The sequence below is a fragment of the Danio rerio genome, chromosome 9, assembly GCF_052040795.2.
Source record: "Danio rerio strain M-AB ecotype USA chromosome 9, GRCz13ab, whole genome shotgun sequence".
NCBI classification, from domain to species: Eukaryota; Metazoa; Chordata; class Actinopteri; order Cypriniformes; family Danionidae; genus Danio; species Danio rerio.
Genome location: NC_141029.1, coordinates 13,267,720 through 13,283,417, shown reverse-complemented (window position 1 = coordinate 13,283,417; position 15,698 = coordinate 13,267,720). Strand labels below are relative to the sequence as shown.

General features: G+C 34.9%; 2 protein-coding genes across 4 annotated transcripts in view; both read left to right on the top strand.

The window, feature by feature from the left end:
• LOC141376079 (uncharacterized) overlaps positions 1 to 15,698 on the top strand; it is a 996,984-nt gene that overhangs the window by 642,187 nt on the left and 339,099 nt on the right. The window lies entirely within an intron of this gene.
• The window catches only part of myo10l3 (myosin X, like 3), a 157,177-nt gene that overhangs the window by 98,651 nt on the left and 42,828 nt on the right, over positions 1 to 15,698 (top strand). For all 3 annotated transcript variants that reach the window (XM_087267542.1, XM_087267541.1, XM_087267540.1), the window contains 2 exons: positions 7,833 to 7,957; positions 8,231 to 8,345. In XM_087267542.1, coding sequence (XP_087123668.1) covers positions 7,833 to 7,957; positions 8,231 to 8,345 — 240 coding nt within the window. The remainder of the gene's footprint in view (positions 1 to 7,832; positions 7,958 to 8,230; positions 8,346 to 15,698) is intronic.

Sequence of the window (15,698 nt, the reverse complement as noted above, 5' to 3'; positions counted from 1 at the left end):
CCAAACTGACTGGTCTAATTATTTCAGAAACTGATGATCTGCTGGGATTTTCATGCACAACAATGTCTAGGGTTTACAGAGAATGGTCTGAAAAAGAGAAAATATCCAGTAAGCGGCAGTACTGTGGGTGCCTTGTTGATGCCAGAGGTCTAAAGAGAATGGCCAGCCAAACCACGTCATGTCATAAATCTCAGACTAGTTTCTTGAACATGACAATGAGTTCACTGTACTCAAATGGCCTCTACAGTCACCAGAACTTAACCCAATAAAGCACCTTTTGGGATGTGTTGGAACAGGAGATTTGCATCATGGATATGCAGCTGACAAATTTGCAGCAATTGTGTGATGCTATCATGTCAATATGGACCAAAATCTCTGAGGAATATTTCCAGTACCTTGTTGAATATCAGTGCTATCTAAAGGTTAAACTCAATACTAGTAAAGTGTACCTAATAAAGTGGCCTGTCAGACACAAAATATATTTTATTGTATATAATAACATGACCAAAAAGCCTCCTAGAGTAGGCCATACAATGTGGAATGCTTTCCCAGAAACGTTTTTTTGCTTATAATGGTTGAAAGTCTCATCACATCCTTTTAGCAATCATGAATTAATGTAGTTTTGATATAGTTCAATATTTTCTATGGAAGACTTGGGACCACAAAATGCTTCTTCAATTATTTAGTTGACTCTGAATTATGAATAAATGCCTGAATAGTGCTTCATGCATTAGTATTGATAATTGACATTATGAACATGTTAACGTGACCAAACAGTTTTATTTTATTTTATTTTATTTTATTTCATTTTATTTCATTTCATTTCATTTCATTTCATTTCATTTCATTTCATTTTATTTTATTTTATTTTATTTTATTATTCAGCAATAACCTTTTCATTTCACTGATCTGTGGTTCTGAATGATATTGTAGTAGTGCTCATATTCAAGCAGTTTAAGATGCTCAATATTTGACGTTAATAACATCAAACAGCACTGGTCCTTGCTTGCCTTGTAACCAAATATTGATGCACCAAATTTGCAAATGTAAATGAGAATCGGTAACTTTGAGTGAAACAATGTAAGTGATGGACATCCACTGGTCACTGTATGCTTTCAGTGCATGAAAAATAGCAATGTGTTTGTAAAAATGTTCTTTTTTGGGTAAAATGTGGGGGAAAAAAATTTATTATTCCATTTTCAAATTTAACAAATGTTTTAAAACTAAATAAATGTTCCTAAAGCCACATGGCATGAGATATTGAAATAGGTTTTCAGGGAATGCCTTTTTAATGCAAATGTATGTCTTGAGTCAGCCTCCCTAAACTCTCAAATGACTAAGATTTGAATCTACAATGTTGATGTCTGGGGTGAAAAAAAAGGAAAACCTTTTTATATTGTTTCTGGTTACAAATTACATTACAAAAATTGTTTGTTTGTTTAATTAGCATGTCAATTTAAATAAAGCAGAAAACCTATGGTTTAACCTCAACCAATATTGAAAGTATTGATGGAGAAACAAAAAATACAATATTTGTGTTTGAAATTGGGAAGAAATGTCATTAAATCTTTAAAGAAAGAGACAAATATTAAAAGTTAACCCAAACTTTTATCTAATGAATACATCATGGCTTTTGAAGATAAAAGTAAAGATTTTTACTCATCATCAAACCAAAACAAAGCAAATCAAATGTAAGGTTTTACATCATGTCCACTTATACAGTATATACAGAATATAACTTTGATTCATTAAACCTGTACATCTGCTTAAACTGTGCATAAAATAATAATAATTTATGGATCAATTAATGAACTTAACCTCATCAAAAGTATCCAAATTAATAGCAGTGTAGTGGCCTTTTATTTCGTTAAAGTATCTGGGAACAGTCTCTCATCCTCCTCATACATATACAAGTACCATGAGTCTGCGCCGTTCAGCTCTCTTCACATAGAGTCTCATTGTGCAGCTTGACCCTTCTTCTTAACGCCAGCACATTCCTTTACCCCAAACCAGCCTGCGCTGGAGTCAGAGGTCACGACTGCCTGCTTCAGCGCCACTGACCTGCGGCAGAGCAATGAACACACGACAGCCAGAACACCGCTCTGTGCCTCTGCGGCTCGTACTACTGGAATTGTCATGATTGCATTGATTTATCTAGTAATCTTTTGTCTGTGGATCAGGTTTGGGTTGTTGTATTGTGAAAACTGCCCTCAGGGAGGGGAATTACAGCTATGGCCATGTCTGGCGCTCCGCCTGGATCCCTCCATCATTAAACACCTTTTCTTTTGTCGATTATACAACATAGCAGTCATCTCTTATCAGTGGTGAAAAGAGTACTGAAAAATCATACTCAAGTAAAAGTACAATTACTTGCCTAAAAATGTAGTGCAAGTAGAGTAAAAGTATATGTTGTGAATATTACTCAAACTATGAGTAAAAAGTAGACCTTTCAGAAGTACTCAAGAGCAGTGGGTAGCGAGTATTATGCAGTTAAAAACTGATGCATTTACATGTAATTTGTGGATGTGTGTAAACGTAACATTCTGTAGTGCATCTTGTTATTGCCCCGCAGACACACATTGCCCTAAGACATTAATGTAAGGGTAAATTTAGGTTGTGATGTCAGGTGACCAAAATTGAATGTCTAGCCAGCGTCTAATGACAATGTTATTTTGATGTCCAATAATGACGACAAATGATATTGATATTTGATATATCAATATATATCAATTATTGATATATCGATATATCAATTATTGATAATTGATATATCGATTTTAGGTTGTTAGAAATGAACCACAATCCAACATCGACCCAACATCTAAAACCAACATCATACTGAAATTGTCTAATACAGACATTTATTCATCAGGTGTGGCAACCAAAATCCAACATCTGATAAATGTCAAAAGTGGTAACGTCCACACAACGTCAAGCTGTTACATCATTAGATGTTGATATTTGGTTGGTTTTAGGTAATACAATTTTCATTTCCAAACAAAATGCAACTTCTCCATGACGTTGGGGTACAATGTCAATCTGACTTCATGTTGATGTCTTGTGCCTGCTGGGTGTTTAAGCCATTTCGGTCATCATACAGTAAACATCCATCATCTTCTCATCAGTGACATTCATCTAAACAGTCTCTGGGTCAATGCGTGTAAAGATTTTGGACATCTTCTTAGACACTTTTAATGCTTCCAAACAGTTTGTTGCATTTATAAAGCGCCCATTTGTTGAGGTAGTTTATAATCATGTGATTTACCTTCTAGGTGCGATATGTCTCGCATGACAGATTTTTAAAATCTACATAGAGCAGAAAGAAATAAAGTAATGACTGCAGGTTGAAGGAAAGTCGTAAAAGTACAGATAATGCACTCAAAATGTACTCAAGGAAGAGTAGAAATACACATTTATAAAACTACTTAGTAAATTACAATTCCTGAGAAAAAAATACTCAATTACAGTAATTTGAGTAGATGTAATTTGTTACTTTACACCACTGTCTCTTACTCATCTCAGCCTTCTTTAAGGCGAGACACTGTCAGTAAGTTTTGAGATTTTGGGCCTTTTGGTGTGTTTTATTGTCAGTCCTATATAAAGAAAACATCCAAAATACACTTAAAATGGTAGTTAACACAAAAATAAAAGGTTGTCGTCATTTACTCACCCTTCCCTGACCAAAATCTGTTTAAGTTTGTTCTGTTGAACACAAAAGAAGATTATATGAAAAACGTTGGAAATCTATAAACATCGACTTCCATAGTATTTTGTTTTTCCTACTATGGAAGTCAATGGTTACAGGTTTCCAACATTCTTCAAAATATCTTATTTTGTGTTAAAAAAAAAAAAAACTCCCAAAAGTTTGTAACCACTTGAGGAAAAGTAAATAGTACTGTAGTAATAGTAATTCATAGAAATATACATTTCTGTCAGTAGATTTCAGTTTGAACAGTGACTCTCGAGAGGTCGGATAAAATAGGGTGCTAAACCAAGAGAGAAAAAACTAAAATAAAGGAAACTACGTTTTTGTACCTTGAGTGTACTAAGCTACTGGGCTATGCTTTGATACAACTTCCATTTCCACAGTAGAAAAAAAAAAATCTACGAAAATTTCAAATAATTTCCTCAGAAATCGAATGTCGGTGTTGATATATCACAGCTTTAACATAGAATATTATAATAATATTAATATAAAGTTAAAAGTTGACAAACATAAATAACATGCCAGTTTTGTTGTGTTAAAGTGTAAACCTCAGCTTCAACTGTCATGTTATTCATGTTTGTTAACTATTTACTAACATGATGTATTAATAAAAAATAAAAAATCAAATAACAAATGTGTTGCTAACATTCATTTATTATTTGTTCATGTTAACCAATGCATTACCTAACTAATGCATTAAATAACACATTGCTAAACATTTAGTTCATATAACAAATGTAGTATTGCTTAAGAAATGTTTCGGTCATTGTTAGGTCATATTATGTAATCCATTATGTAATCCATACATGGTTCACTATTACGTCATGTTAACTAATGTAATTAATAACATATTGATATATGTTTACTTAACATTAACAAATATAAAGTAATGTTTAGAGGATGTGTTGTTCACTGTTAATTCATGTTAACTAATAAATTAGCTAATATTAATCCATTACACCCTTATTGTAAAGTGTTACCATTTAATTGAAGGTGATGGTTGTGTTAAATACACTCTTTTATTCTATTATTATTCCTTTATAACATTTACCATTACAAATATACATTTTTAAAATCCCAATAGCAGTTATAATTTGTGCACCTGTTGAATTTTGTTTCCTGCACGATTATTTGCTCTTCAGCTGAACTTAAGCACACCACACTTGGCAGTTTTATTCATAGCAATATTCTGAGGAATTTACTGAGGATGAAGATAGTACATAATAATAAGCATAATTATAAATAAAATTGCCTCACAGCAAGAAGGTCGCTGGTTCAAACCCCAGCTAGGTCAGTTGGCGTTTCTGTGTGGAGTTGGCATGTTCTCCCCGTGTTCGTGTTGGTTTTCTCCGTGTGCTCCGGTTTCCCCCACCAAGTCCAAGTCCTATAGGTGAATTGGGTAAGCTAAATTGTCCATAGTGTGTAAATGAGGGTTTCCCAGTGATAGGTTGGAGCTGTAAGGGCATCCGCTGTGTAAAACATGTGCTGGATTAGTTGGTAGTTCATTCAGCTGTGGCGACCCCAGATTAACAAAGGGACTAAGCCGAAAGAAAATGAATGAATAATAAATAAAAATAATAATCATAAATAACTTAATTCTATTTTTTTTCTTTCTGGGCAATCATTTCAGAATTATGATGATAATAAAGATTCCCAAAATCCCCCAGTAAAAACCTTTGACTCTAAAATGTTTTTGTCAGTTTTTTTTTAGGTAGAAATGTATGCAAATTAGTGCATATTTATTATGATCATACCTTGCAGATTTAGATAACAATTTTTTAAAGGAGCAATATAAAAATTATTAGCAATTCCTACACTGTAAAATCCAAAAAGTTTATGTAACTCTAACCTTTTGAGGAAATCGATTGCAACAATTTAAGTTCAAAAACTGATCCTAATAAGTACTGTGAACTTAATCCATTTGACTAAACGAAGCCATTTGAGCAATGTAAAACCCAATAAATGAAGAGAACTCAAAATGTTTGAGGAAACCGATTGCAACAAGCCATTTGAGTTAAAAAAAAACTAATCTATTTGAGTACTGTGAACTTACTCCATTTACGTTGAAGTAATGAGGAATTTAATTAACTCATTACCTTCAACACTGAGTTCAAAACTCTTCAAATGAGTAGAATTAACTTTCAGTCAATTTTGAGTTGACCACACTCATTTCATTTGATTAAGTTGGCTGTTGGGTTTTACAGTTTAATGTAATCAACACTGATTGAAGTAACTAGCATTTTTTTTACCCAATTCATTCTGTAATGTCTCACCTAATACTCGAAGAAAACAGAAATACACCTCAGTCTCTCATTACATTGGCATGATGGGATGATTTCAGCTCAGATTCTGCTGAGTGAAGTGAAGGACATGGCAAAAGACAATAGTGAAACAAACCGCACCAGATGTCCACCAACAATGAGGCCTGCTTTTTAACACAGTGATCAAACGGCCTGATGGGACAGGAGTGTGTGAGAGCAGCTGAACACCAGGCACTGACGCAACGCCTCACACAATAGACATAATCAATCCCAGTGGAAACATCCCATGACCCCTTTTTCTGACCACAGATATCTTTTGTTCTTTATGGCATGGATAAAAGCAAGAATTATTTTAGGCTGGTTGGTTTGAAATTAAATTAGGCTTTTTATTTGTCCCTAGGTGGTCTCATTGGATCAATAAATGCAAAATATCTGTTTTTATTGCTGACATTGCCAAGTCTCCCTCTTTTGTACCTCTTCTTCCCTCTGTTTTGCACAGCAAATTTTTTTATTCAGCATTTTAGCCTCAAACATTCAATGTTCCTTTCAAAAATAAATTTAAATTACTAAAATTAAGAAAAGCTACTAAGATTCACCTAAAATTTATAATTTAAGTCAACATAAAAAGGTCATTCTAGAAGTTAACTACTAAATAATTGTAAAATTTGTGGCATGCGTGTGCTCGCTACAATACATACAGTTAAAGGCAATATTATTAGCCCTTTTGTGAATGTTGAAGGCAAATAAAACGCATCCTAATGTTAACAAGATTCAGCAATGACGTGTGTGTGTGTGTGCGCGCTGTAAAAAAAAGTCCATGTCATCGCTCTTTGACAATCCTCCGGCTGTGTGTAAGCAATCAGTCAGGATGAGGAACAGGTGTGAGTGTGTGAGGTGCATGACTGGAACTTGTGGTCCATAACGGTGGACTTGTAGTCCGTTAGCGATCTACAATGACTTGATTGTTGATAATCATAACACAGAAAATATTTGAAGAATATTTACAATTTCACTGCTGGGTGAATAATTTTGCCTTCTATATATGGTATTGAGGATATAATTTTCAGTTTTTTTAATTGGAAAGCAATGTTGCAGCAATGTTCATGTTCAGAAAAAGTTGTCTGCCAGTACATTATACTTTGTTTTTACAGATTATTATATATACTTTTTTTTATTATTATAGTGTTGTGTTTCTTGGAAAATCAGTTGAGTTCTGGAAAGATCAGTTATTTTACTTTATTTGCACAATAAAGTTATATCTAACAATAACTAATAATCCTTTAGACAGACAGAGCAGTTTGGTGTTGATAATGTTTTGTTTAAGCTTTTGTTGACCCAGTTTGTATTCATTCCACTCATTTGTAAATCATGTATAATAGCAGAATTAATTTAACTAAACTAAATGGCAATAACAGTGTACAGAGGAATATTTATTAAGCACAAATATTACAATTATCTAAAAAAAAAACATATAACCAAGTAAAGAGCTAAGTTAAAGATAAAAGTTACAAAGATACAGTCAATTCATAAATGTATTATGTTGCAGTTTTAATGCAAATGAAACGTAAATAATTATGTTCTTGTTTGCTGATTGTGATGTTTTTCTTACAAAGCACGTTCAATAATTAATTCCATTCCATTTATTTTAGATGTTTTTCACATAAAAAAGAAAACTGTTTGGTTTGGGAACCAGAAATCACTCTGAAATCTTGGAACCTTTTTTTTAAGAGCAAGAGAGTTCTGAACTCTGTTTCACTTTTGTGCTTGAGCACTATTATACTTCTGTTGAAGACTTTGCTTCAAAAAAAACTGGACATAGCCAGTTGATATCTACTCTGATGGACATCTCTTCTATCATCTTCCAGAATGCGAATAAATTTGACTCAGATGTGGTTCTGAACCAGCTCCGCTACTCTGGAATGCTGGAAACAGTGAAGATCCGAAGAGCTGGCTTTCCAGTACGCAGAACCTTCCAAGATTTCCTCAGCAGGTGAGACATGTGTCCAAAAAACCATCAAAAAAACCAGACAGTCCATCAAAATACAGTTTGACACACACAATCATTTCCAGATGCCCATATCTCTTCTCTTTTTAAAAAGTTTGTCCCGTAAATGCCCTTAAACTCTTAATGAACAATACCAGGGGTTTTTACTTCTACTCTGAATCAGCGAACACTTAATCATTACATTGTTCTCTTACAGTAAAATATGTGAGGTGGAGAGTGTATGTGAGTGTTTTCAAGCTGTACCCACTTCCTGTGCAGATACACTATGATCCTGAGGGACAGAAACCACACGGCGGACGAGAGGAAGAAATGTGCGGATCTGCTGACGAAGTACGACGTCACGAAGAAAGAGTGGCAGCTGGGGAAGACTAAGGTGTGGTTGCATGACCAGCACATGTTCACACACTGTTTTAAGTAGAAACAAATAGTCTGTGCTGCAGAAATGAAAGACTTGACATGAAAGCTCTTTCTCTCTCAGACTGAACTGTTTAAACTTTATGTGGTGTGTGGGTTGATCCCTGACATTTATGCTTTACAGTGCTGAGAGGGCCATGTTTGATTAAAACAATCTGAAATAGAGAATTCACGGAGATGCACATTCTTAGGGTTTTTAACACTTTTAAATACTTCTTATTTTATTTTTTTTCACTTTATTTTGATGGTCCATTTGTTGAATTTAAGTTACATTGCATCTACATGCCAACTAATACTTATTAGATTATAAGTAGACTGTTAGGTTGGGGTTAGTGTTGGGTTTAGGGTTAGGGTTAGTGTAAGTTGACATGTACTACTAAAGTTTCTTATAGTCAGTAAAATGTCAGTTGAAGGAGCGTATCAACAGATATTAAGCAGACCATCAAGTGTTATCATTTTTTGTAGCTGTTTGGCACTTATCATGACATTTACAGGTACAAGAACAAGTTGTCCATGCAAGTACATTCCATCCATCCATATGATGTCTGCGACTATTAAAAAGTCTTAAAATATCTTAAATTTCAAAAACAAAACTTTAGGAAGTCATAAAAAGTCTCAAATTCACTGAAATATCGACTTGTACGTTTTACAGTTTTTCTCTGTGGCTTTGGTGCATTTCTCACTACACAATTTACATTTGCACAACAGTTAATGCATTTCTCAAATATGAGATATGCACCAAAGCCACTAAGGAAAACTAACAATATGTTTTCTCACAATAACATTTGTCCGCTCTTCGTGTATTTATAGACTGTGGCAAGGATACTGACCTGGAAACAAAGTTGTATATTTAATTTATTATACTTTTTTAAAGTTCTCAAAGAAAATGTACATTGAAAAAAGGATGGTTTGCTTGTTTTGACATTATTTGAGGATCAAATATTTATTTAAGCAATTAGAATTGTTTTTACTGGGGCAAGTAAAAGTCTTTTTGGATTAGCCCTGTACAAGTCTGGAATTCCATTCATGTTGGTCATGTAGGACACCTTTTTTGTTATTTTCTGCAAAAGTTCTATTTTTGATTTTATATTAGGAAGAAACATCAGTAGTTTAAAGAACAAAACCAAAAAATATGTTTTATTCAAACATTTAATTATATAATATAACTAGGGCTGTCAAAATTTGCACGTTATTGCACGTGATTAATTAAAAATATTTAACGCGTGGAAAAAAAAATAACGCAGTTGCAGTTTTTTTTTTATTTCCTGTTGTGGCCGACTTGTGTTCAGGGACTTCTAGGTTGCCGCCTTGGGCAGCAGAATAGAAAGCGAACCTCCCGGTCCTAACCTTCATCCGCGAACCGGTCACTTTCGGATTGAGGGCGGCAAGATTGGCATTTGCCTAGAGCGCCAGTTCAGCTTGCTCTGGCTCTGCATGTGTTTTACATGCAAAGAAATTTGGATAAGACCAAGGACGCGCTTTAAGAAATAAAGTTTCAGTATAAAACAATTAATGTTGCATCTTCTGGCTATCCTGCGTTTCCTCCAGAGTTTCCTCTAATTTCGGGTGTTTCTTTTTAATCTTTAGACTGCAGTTCAGCAGTTCACTCTCATTTAGCATATTTTTATTCAGGATGTTTTAATGGGATTTGTTACCTCATGGTGAACGAAAAGAAAAACCTCCTCATTTCGGGACTCACTTAATCCTTTAATGTAATTAAAAATCCCTGCTTACATGATGACACTTAATCAGAATTATCTTAATCAAACCCCAACATGCAACTATTGTAAAGCGTCTGCTTCACATTGCTGTGTCAAAATCCTTGCTTGTAAAATACAGCCATACTTTAGAACGCTTATATTCAGCAAATTTGACGAACTAATCATGTGTTGATGAATCTGAAGGGATCCCTCGCTCACCGGGTCCGCTGTACTGCACGCATTTTCTGTGTGTGTGTGTGTGTGTGTTTGTAGTCCACCTAGAATCCAACATGGAAATCATTTTTGTTTGTTATTGGCGTTGATTGTTTTGAAATTCAGATGGCACCTAAATGCCTGTGTTTTTATTTCTGTAATAAATACGGCGTTTCGTGATTAATCATGATTAATTACAAAAAAAGTGTGAATAATTACATAATTTTTTTTAATCATTTGACAGCCCTAAATATAATAAATTATGAATTTTGAGTAGCCTGTTATATTAATATCTTCAAAATGTTCGCAAGCACAATACTGTCACCGCAAGGTACTTTACGTAGCAAGCACACATATAATACCATCATGAGAGTGTAAAAAGACTCATGGTGCCATTTTCGTGGTAATGTTTTGCAACACTTGCAGGGGATTTCTGCGTATCATTCTTGTGGTGTTTTTTTCAGCCTCTCCTCTCTTCATTCTTTCCTCTGTCTTCCTTTTACATCCTCTGCCCTCCCCCCTCCAAAAAAACCCCTCTCTACGTCTTGGTAAGGAGTTTTGTGGTCCCTCGCATTACTGAAATGACTCATCCCGATCTGAAACAAGAGCGCAGCACTTTAAGGCAACAGGAGCGCAGCGGCTATGAAAAGAACACTTTCTGTTCTCCGTTCAACAGCGTCTATTCATTCTTATCTTGTAATCAGTAAATTATTCACTCTCCTTGGTCAGTCGCTGCCACACATTAAGCACGGCGCTTCAGTCAGCCTGTTTCTACAGTAAACGGAGCCCTGAGGTTTTTTCTGAGTAACAGGAAGGCACTGTAAATAAAAGGCATTCTTGCGTCCTTTGATTCAGACCACTTTTCTTAAAATTAATTGAATCCAGTGTGCTCTGTGTTATTTCCGTTTGGCGTCTTGTGGTTTCTGGCTTTTCCTGAGAGCATAAAGTTGAGCTATCTCTTTATCAGGATTTGCATTGTTAGCTCGACCGTTTCTTACTGTGGTGTTGCTGTGCCTAGATGTGCTTATAGGTTTGGTTTGTTGGAGAGGAGGAATTGATCGTAAATCAAATAAGTGGAGATGGAGACAGCGATGACCTGTCAGTGCTCCTTGTTTGTGGTCATGGGATTCAGAGTGGGGTCATTATGAAGGAAAGCACATTAAAACTGAACAATTGGATGAGTTTAGAACAAGGTTAGGCTAATTAAGATTGTTATCACAGAATAAACCTGGACACAAGATCAGGATCGCTTCGTAAAAGTGGAGCACATGATTGGGTTATTTTTTAAATATAGGTTTACTTTAGTTTTAGCTTTAAAGGCACACTACACTTTTTTTGGAAATAGGTTCATTTTGTTGAAGAAGAGCTCCAACACTGCTCCATCTTAAATGTAAAATGCAATGGTGGTGAGGAATGCCTCGCATGTTTCCATGTTGGCATTCTCCCTATGCACGCAAGTGGTCACACTGGTTATACTGACAGAGGCTAGCCAATTTTTTGGCATTGCATAATATTATTATGCTTTCTGCATCCAGAGTACAGTTGTAAAGTTAATTACGTTGGAATGAGGGGATAGTTCTTAGCCATATTGGCCTATAAAATAACTAACTTTCCATCTCTCTTTGTTACTACAGAAGTTTCAAGCTTTGAATAGGAAAATAATTCAAACTTTTTAGTCATTTTATAGTGAAATGCTAATGGTCTAATCTGATTCAATGATTTATGCTAAGCTAAGCTAAAAGTGCTCCTGCCAAACCTGGAGATCAGCCTTTTTGGATTTAACAAAGGTAAAACTCAACTGCTCAACACTAGGCAATTTCCAAAAAAAGTGGAGTGTTTCTTTAAGTTAAACTAAACATAACTAAAATAAACCTCATTTTCCTTCAGCTAAGTCCCTTTATTCATGAAGGGTCACCACAGTGGAATGAACCTCCAACTTATCCAGCATATGTTTTACACAGCAGATGCCCTTCCAGCTGCAACCCAACACTAGGAAACACCCATACACTTTCACAATTACACAAAAAAATTAAGCTAACATTTATTTTAAATAAAATAACACAAATAATTTGTGTTTTAAGACTTTATTTTAAGTTACAGTAAAAGTCAATTATTATAATTTAAATTAGATTAATAAAAATTGATAAACAGATTGATGTTAATATAATTCTAAGAGATAAATTGTTCTGTCTACATGTGTGCAATTCATTCATTCATTTTCTTGTCAGCTTAGTCTCTTTATTAATCCGGGGTCGCCACAGCAGAATGAACCGCCAACTTATTCACGTTTTTACGCAGCAGATGCCCTTCCAGCTGCAACCCATCTCTGGGAAACATCCACACACATACACTACAGACAATTTAGCCTATCCAATTCACCTGTACCACATGTCTTTGGACTGTGGGGGAAATCGGAGCACCCGGAAAAAACCCAAGCGAACGCAGAGAGAACATGCAAACTCCACACAGAAACGCCAACTGAGCCGAGCCAAGGTTCGAACCAATTACTCAGCAACCATCTTGCTGTGAGGCGACAGCACTACGTACTGCGCCACTGTGTCGCCGCATTTAAGTTATAATTAGGCTAATTAATATTGTTATAAAAAAATAAACCTAGACATATAGGATTATGCTAGCTGCGTAAAGTGGAGCACATGATGGAGTAGATTTATTTTAGTATACGTTTGTAAATGTTGCAACTGTAGGACAGTGGATAACGGATTTGAGGATCCACATGCAGTTTATTATGAGATTCATCAGGCAAGCAATGGTCAAACACAGGAGCAAACAGGTACGTACAGGTAATCCAAAAGGCAAAGTCGGATAACAGACAAATGGTCGGTACAGGCGGAAAATAATCAATGCAGAGAAAACAAGGCAAGAATCAAACAAAGAAAGACTAGACAGGATTGTGCTTCGTGATGTTACAGGGTATAAACTAACAAGACTCAGCAACGTGTGTGGCAAAGTGAGCAGCCTGTGTACTTTGAGTGTATGTGTAATCTAAGGAACAGGTGTAAGTAAAGTGCATAACAGGATTTATAGTCCGAGTGAAAGTGAATGTTTACCAGAAATCTACAAGCTTGGATTGCTTGTAATTGTGACAGTTGTACTATTTTATTGTATATTTATTTTTAATTGTATTATTTTACTTTAAAAAATAGTAGGTTTGCTGTGGTTTCTTATTTTTTGGATTTTTAAAAATAGCCTTTTATAGCTTTAGTTTAAAATTTGTTCAATTAAATGTAACTGAATTAAACTTTTAATATACATTTATCTTATGATAAGCAACACAAATAATAGTACTTTTAGGGCTTTCAATTTAGTTAACAATTTAACGTCATCAAGTACTGCAGAGTTTAAATTGGTTTCATCAAAATCAAATAGAATGATGTTAGTATAAATTTAAACAATAGAATATCCTCAAATAAACGTTTGCAGTATGTGCATGCTTGGAGACAGTGATGACCTGTCAGTGCTCCTTGTTTGTGGTCATGAGACTCAGAGGGAAATCATTATGAAGGAAATCCCATTTAAACTAAACAATTGGATGAGTTTAGAACAAGGTTAGGCTAATAAAGTTCAGTTTTGCAAAATAAACCCGGACACAAGATCAAGATTTCTGGGTAAAGTGGAGCACATGATTGTGCATCATTGTGCTTATATAGCGTGGGCAGATATAAAGAATATGTCATTGTTACTATAGTAAATTGAACTAAAAGATTGATTAAGAAGATCTTTCATTTAATTGTATGAACCTAAATCATTATGGTTTTCATGAATATTTACTGTTTCTTCAACAGCAAATCAGCATAAGGTCATAATGTAATAAATAGTGAAATTCAGATTTGACACACAGTAAGAATAACTACATTATACATTTAAAATGTATAAAATCAGAAAAAAAACTTTTAAAAATGATTTTGAATATATGTACATATTTCAAAACTTTAAAATGATACGGCATGAATAGATATTATACACTACCTGAAAAAAAGTCTTGTCGTCGATCCCAGTTGAAAGAGCAACAGATAGTTACTCCACTTCTAGTTGATCATTAACAAAAGTGGGAGAAGGTCAATTTTCTAATACATCTTCTGTTGGACTGCATACCAATCATCGCAAATACTGCAGAAGATGGAACTTGGACCCAAAATTTTTATAGAAATCAGTCAAGTTCAGTGAAGGAAAAGTCATGGTTTGGGGTTTCATTCTGTATTGGGGCTTGCAAGACATCTGCAGAATGGCAACATCAACAGCCTGAGGTATTAAGACATTTGTGCTGCCCATTCTTCAGCAGGAGAGCTCTCTTTCTCATACTTCAGCCTCCACATCAAAGTTCCTGAAAGCGAATAAGGTCAAGGTGCTCCAGGATTCCCAGGGCAGTCCCCAGACATTAACTTTATTGACCATGTCTGGGGTGAGGTTGGAGGAGCCATTGCAGATGAATTCAAAGAATTTTGATGAACTCTGGGAGTCCTGCAAGAACGCTTTCTTTGCCATTCCAGATGACTTTATTAATAAGTTATTTGAGTCATTGCAGAGATGTATGCATGCAGTCCTCCAAGCTCTTGGGAGTCATGGACAATATTAATTATCTTTCCACTGCACCATGACTTTATATTCCATACTGTCCATTATTTCTGTTAAGTGACAATATTTTAGTGTAAGTAAAGTCAGAGCTTACTATCCTAATTAAAAATTTTAGAATCAATACATGATCATATAATATGTTGGTAAAATAAGCGTAATCTAGAAGCCTTTCCCTTCATATAAGCCACTTCTGATACCAAATGATCAACTAGAAGTCAAGTTAATATTTTTTGCTCCTAAAACTTAAATAAGCAAAAAGACTTTTGTCAGGTAGTGTAACTGTAATTGGTTATTTTCAATAAAGGTTTGTTGAATTTTTATTCAGAATTAAATTTGTATAAATTGGTTCTCCTTAAGTAATAAGTTAAATATCATAAAAGGTAATTGTAGTAAAAATGTCAGATGTTTACGTGCCATGCAGTGTTCACAATACTTGTGGATTCATCACGGCTTCAATAGACAATTGAACCCAATGCAATATTTCTCCTCACTCTAGAATGCTGCTTTGTGTCTCCCACTCACACATATGCATAAAGACACTGAAACAAATGAATTGAGCTCACTCCCTGCTGAATAGAGTCATGCTTTACAAATTGTTTAGCTGTGAAATAGCCTCATTGTTCAATGGTGGGGTCAGGACTGGACGGCTCCAATTTGTTCCCAGCACGTCAGAGCCCCAATGTACTCAAGGTCAGATAGTCTACTCTAACCTACACTAGTTTACTCGTCGATTAAAACACCCACTGCACTAATGGACACATGGAAAGCTAGCAGAAGCACTCCATTATCCTAAAATGCATCTCTAT